Below are 5,127 nucleotides of genomic sequence, written 5' to 3' on the forward strand. Positions count from 1 at the left end.
GCCAGGATGGTCTCGATCTCCTGACCTCATGATCCGCCCATCTCGGCCTCCCAAAGTGCTGGGATTACAGGCGTGAGCCACCGCGCCTGGCCTTTTTGTTGTTTTTTAAAGTAAACACTAAAAGCTAGCTGGTATCATTAGATAAATAAAAATATTGGTATTCTATCATCATGTGCAAAAAAATGAGGGGGTTATGTTAACACAAGTATTTGTTTCTAAGAGTGAAATACTCACAGCTGTTTCTCCTTTTGGGAGATTTGTTTCTGCAGACTGTCAGATTTACTGAGACATTCTTGTAGATATTTCTCGTCCTCATCTTCAGCTTCCATTTGCGCCTTCTCTGCTTGCTGCAATCTGGTGTAATTCAAATCAACTTTGGGTAAAACTGAGGCTAGAACTAGGGTGTAAAAGGGTGAAGAAGACAAATAAAAGAAAAATGGGGAAATAGAAACATTTCTAAATGAAAACAAAGTTTGGGGAAAAACTCACAAACTCAAACGTGAAAGAGTCACACAATGTCTAGAAGTTGTTCTGTGATTTTTTTGTCAATATAACATGTAGTATGCCCAGAATACTATCTTCAAATTTGTTTTATTTCTTGTTCGTAATTAACAGTGCAAAGCAATACAGCCTTTACCACTTATGCAGAGCATAATGAATCAAATTTCAAAGCATAATAGGTATGTTACTACCTTTTTTCAAAACCATGAAAAGTAAAGGATTTATGTCTACACTAGGTGAAGAAGCCACACTGTTATATGTTAAGCTAGGATGTGTATGCCAGGAATCAAGTGTGCTACAAGGCCAAGAGCAAAGACCTGCAATTACTCCAAATGATAGCCAACTCCTTCTTACAGCATCTTTATGCATTTACTAAATTATGCCGAAGCTCTATGCATGTGTGTGTGTGCACGTGTGCATATATGTTTAAGATTCAAAAAGAATTTGGTGCCAGTTGGCATCATTCACTAGAGATCATTTTTGTTCCTCACCATTTAATATTAAAAATTAGCTAAAATATTGTGATTTTCACCTTTCCTGTTTTTATTTGTAAGTCGCTACATTTTCCTGTGCTTAGCTCCACTCCCTGCCTTCTTTGGCCATCTAGGATTTCTTATATTTAACCTCAATATTTTTATAAGAAAATATTTACCAAGATTCAAAGGATATTAACTCCTTGCAGGAAATCACAAGAGAAATTTCAGTTCAACTAACTAAAAAAACTCTTCCTCTTCCTTTCTTCCCTAAAACCATACCAATGGAACAACCCTCACATATTTCAGGGGTATAAATGCTGCTTCCAAGGAAAGGAGAGTTATCATTCAAGTTATCTCCAAATCTAAGATTAAATTAAAATATTCAGGTGCTGGGGATGGACCCAAGCTTTTCTCTAAGGTTACAAAAAGGAAAATAAAAGAGTGAGGTAGGCCTTGAAGTTGTGCTATCACAGAAAAGGGCAAGGGAGAACTGGAAAACTGAGAAGCTGAAGCACAGGATGTTGGCCAGTCTGGGTTATAAGTTATTTTGAAGCATATGTAAAAATCAGTAAGGGAACCGTTGGGCAAAGAGTGGGCCAATGAGAAAAAAATATCTGTGCCAATGCAGTATAAAACCAAAGGTTAAGTTATTTTTAAACAATCTTTATATTTTTCATCAAAAAGTAGCTAAAAAGATAAAACTGCATTTGAAAATCCTGACCTCCAAAGGGTCAATACTCGAATCACCCTTCGTGCACAAGGTTTGAGGAATGTATGTCTAGAAATCCAAGTGCACCCACTCTGCTTAATGGCAGTGTATTACCACAGCAGCTGACCAAGAAATGTACAGGGTTCCTAACACCCTTTTAGAATATTTAGTAGCATAGACTCCTTTCTAGTTAATGTATTATAAAATTGTTGATTCTCTTTTCATTTAGTCTGTTTAAATACAAGTGGTCTTCAGAAAGATATATCTTTGACCAGCTTGTACTGGTCCTGCGTGTCACTGCTGGCACATTTCACCAATGACATTGCAATTGTCCTAGTTTGAGTTAACAAATCGTTATCACTTCATAATGGAATGGAAAGAAATCAAAGACAGAAAAAGGTAATAAAGATGTCCAAAATGTAAAAATGGGGATAAAGAAAACAAAAAAGAAAAAAGAAGAAAGAGGATGTCAATAAAAGAATATTCATGTCAATAAAGCATTAATAGTTATGTTTTTCATAAATAGATTCAAAGAAAGCAATGATAAAAGACATATGTTGACACCAACATGACAGGGCAATGGAAATACATTACATTTTCCAACAATAAAAGTGAAAAATGCCAATATAAAACAATTCAATTTAAACAAAATTATATCTTCGGTTGGGTTGAGGGTCCTAGCTCAAAGAAACAAAACTAAACCACCAATTTGGAATGCTTGATTTCATATAAACAGATGGTGAATGGCAAAGAATACGATAATTAACATGCATGGAAATCAATTAGGGATAATTTCACTCTGTTTGTTCATTTTTATTTTTTTTGACGTTTTTATTTGTGTATTTGTTTTATGTAATTGAGTAACATGAAACTACTGATATTAGGCCTCTAAGAAAAATCTACAATATGACAACTTCAAATGATTCAGCATAATATAAAGCAACTTGATTCCATGCAACAACCAAAACAAAAACACAAAATCCTGCTGGGCTTAAACAAAAAATATGTCCTATCTATGTCTTCCTAATGGTTTTTGTGGCAGGTGTTGGAACTAAATAAAGAAAAAGGGGAGAAGAAAAGAAAAAAAGAAACTAAGACTGGAAATGCTGTACCTTTGTTCCAGCTGCCTCATGGCTGCAGTAATTTTGTTGGTTTTTTCTTCTAGTCGGGCAATTATTTCATTTTTTTCTTTCAAGTCATCTTCAGAACCCTATTTATAAAAATAAAAGCTACAGTGGTTTTGATTTTTTTTTTTTCTGTGTGTGTGGTTTTTTTTAATAGACAGGGTATCACTATGCTGCCCAGTTTGGGTTTGAACTCCTGGGCTCAAGCTATCCCACCTCTCAGCCTCCCAAGTAGAGTTTTCATCTTTCAACCTGAGTATTTATAAGTTTCTCACACCATTTTGCTATGGGACTGTTACTTTGAAATGAACAGTTACTTTATACATAAAATAATTGTGTGATACAAAGCAGTGCTATTAGTCATTTTGTTTGTTTGTTTGTTTTTAAGATGGGGTCTTGCTATGTTCACCAGGCTGGTCTCAAACTCCTGGCCTCAAGCAATCCTCCCATCTTGGCCTCCCTAAGTGCCAGGATTACAGCATGAGCCATGGCACCTGGCCTCTATTAGTCTTCATTTAAAATGTTAATAGGCCAGGTGTGATGGCTCACACCTGTAATCCCAGCTCTTTGGGAGGCCAAGGTGGGAGGATCTCTTGAGGCCAGCCTGGGCAATATAGTGAGACCTCATCTCTACAGAAAATAAAAGAAAAAAAGAAAAAATTTAAAAAAGAAAATATAATAAAGAAAAGAACGCCATCTTCAATATTTTTGGAAGATGACAGAATACATTCTTGTAAAATATGACATTTGGCAAATTAATTAAATAAAGGATTTTGGCAACAAGTCTACTTAATAGCAATATCATCTTAGAAAATTTACAATTATGGGCCAGGCATGGTGGCTCACGCCTGTAATCCCAGCACTTTGGGAGGCCAACGTGGGCGGATCACCTGAAGTCAGGAGTTCGAGACCAGTGTGGCCAACATTGTGAAACCCCATTTCTACTAAAAACACAAAAATTAGCCGGGCGTATTGGTACATGCCTGTAGTCCCAGCTACTAGGGAGGCCGAGGCAGGAGAATCACTTGAACCTGGGAGGCAGAGGTTGCAGTGTGCCAAGATCGCACCACTGCACTCCAGCCTGGGCAACAGAGCGAGACTCTGTCTCAAAAAAAAAAAAAACAAAAGAAAAGAAAATTTACTATTATGATAGTGTAGCATTTCAATCAAAATTAAATATTTCTTAGGACTACACTGTAAAAGGAAGTTCACAAAAATGTTTTGTAGTTTAAATTGAGAGTTTTCCCAAAAGATTTAATCTTCATACTCTTAATCTTTCAACATTAAAAATTTAGACAGGGGATATTCTGTTGATACCTTTTTCATTACATTTAAGAGCTTTCATTTAGAAAAAAAAGGCATTGGCCTTCATAAGTAATACGGCACAGTTAAAATGGGCTCATCTCTTAAAAACCAAAACCTTTCTACAAATATTCATTTTCAATTTCCATAAAATGAAATTTAAGAACAATCCTTACCTGCAACTTTTGATACATCTCTATGTTAATTGCTTTAACTTCCTCTAGCTGTTGTCGAAGGCCTATTAGAGTATCTTGTTTCTCATGGATATCTTTCTCCAGCAACTTCATGGCAAGTTCAATCTCATGCTTCATACTAACTTGTACTGCTAGCTCATTCTCTACATCCTGCAATTTCAATATATCCTCAATTCACATGCCACTTCAGGATGTAAAAATTAGATATACTTTAAGAAAGATTGTCCATTCAATATACAGACTACACTTTTTAAGTCCACTAAAGGGAATCAACCAGGCCCTCTAACAACACAATAAACATTTTGAAATGCAGGGCCAGGTGCAGTGACTTATACCTGTTATCTCAGCACTTTGGGAGGCCGAGGTGGGTGGATCACTTGAGGTCAGGAGTTCGAGACCAGCCTGACCAACATGGTGAAACTCCGTCTCTAGCAAAAAAATACAAAAACTTAGATGGGTGTGGTGGCACACGCCTGTAGTCCCAGCTACTAGGGAGGCTGAGGTGAGAGAATCACTTGAACCCAGGAAGCAAAGATTGCAGTGAGCCGAAATCACACCACTGCACTCCAACCTGGGCAACAGAGTAAGACCCTGTCTCAAAAAATAAGTAAATATTTTCAAATGCAGTTTTTGCTAAAATGAAGGCATTTTCTATATTCTGTTAATCATTACTCTTTTACTGGTACAAGAATTAATCATTTTTATGCTTCATAAATTGAATATTAATTTTCCTTAAACAAAAGGAAATGAAGTGGCCTATACAAGTAAAGGCCAAAATAACTCAAAACACAGTTTAATTTCCTTTTTTTTTTTTTTTTTTT

At 36.1% G+C, this 5,127-nt stretch overlaps 1 protein-coding gene across 2 annotated transcripts in view; it reads right to left on the bottom strand.

Moving 5' to 3' along the window:
- Window positions 1-5,127, bottom strand: part of RUFY2 (RUN and FYVE domain containing 2) — a 60,377-nt gene that overhangs the window by 32,324 nt on the left and 22,926 nt on the right. For both annotated transcript variants that reach the window (XM_011927046.1, XM_011927040.1), the window contains exons 11-13: window positions 4,289-4,456; window positions 2,799-2,896; window positions 235-354 (exon numbers count right to left, since the gene is read on the bottom strand). In XM_011927046.1, the coding sequence (XP_011782436.1) occupies window positions 235-354; window positions 2,799-2,896; window positions 4,289-4,456 (386 nt within the window). The remainder of the gene's footprint in view (window positions 1-234; window positions 355-2,798; window positions 2,897-4,288; window positions 4,457-5,127) is intronic.

The sequence above is a fragment of the Colobus angolensis genome, unplaced genomic scaffold, assembly GCF_000951035.1.
Source record: "Colobus angolensis palliatus isolate OR3802 unplaced genomic scaffold, Cang.pa_1.0 Scaffold12, whole genome shotgun sequence".
NCBI classification, from domain to species: domain Eukaryota; kingdom Metazoa; phylum Chordata; class Mammalia; order Primates; family Cercopithecidae; genus Colobus; species Colobus angolensis.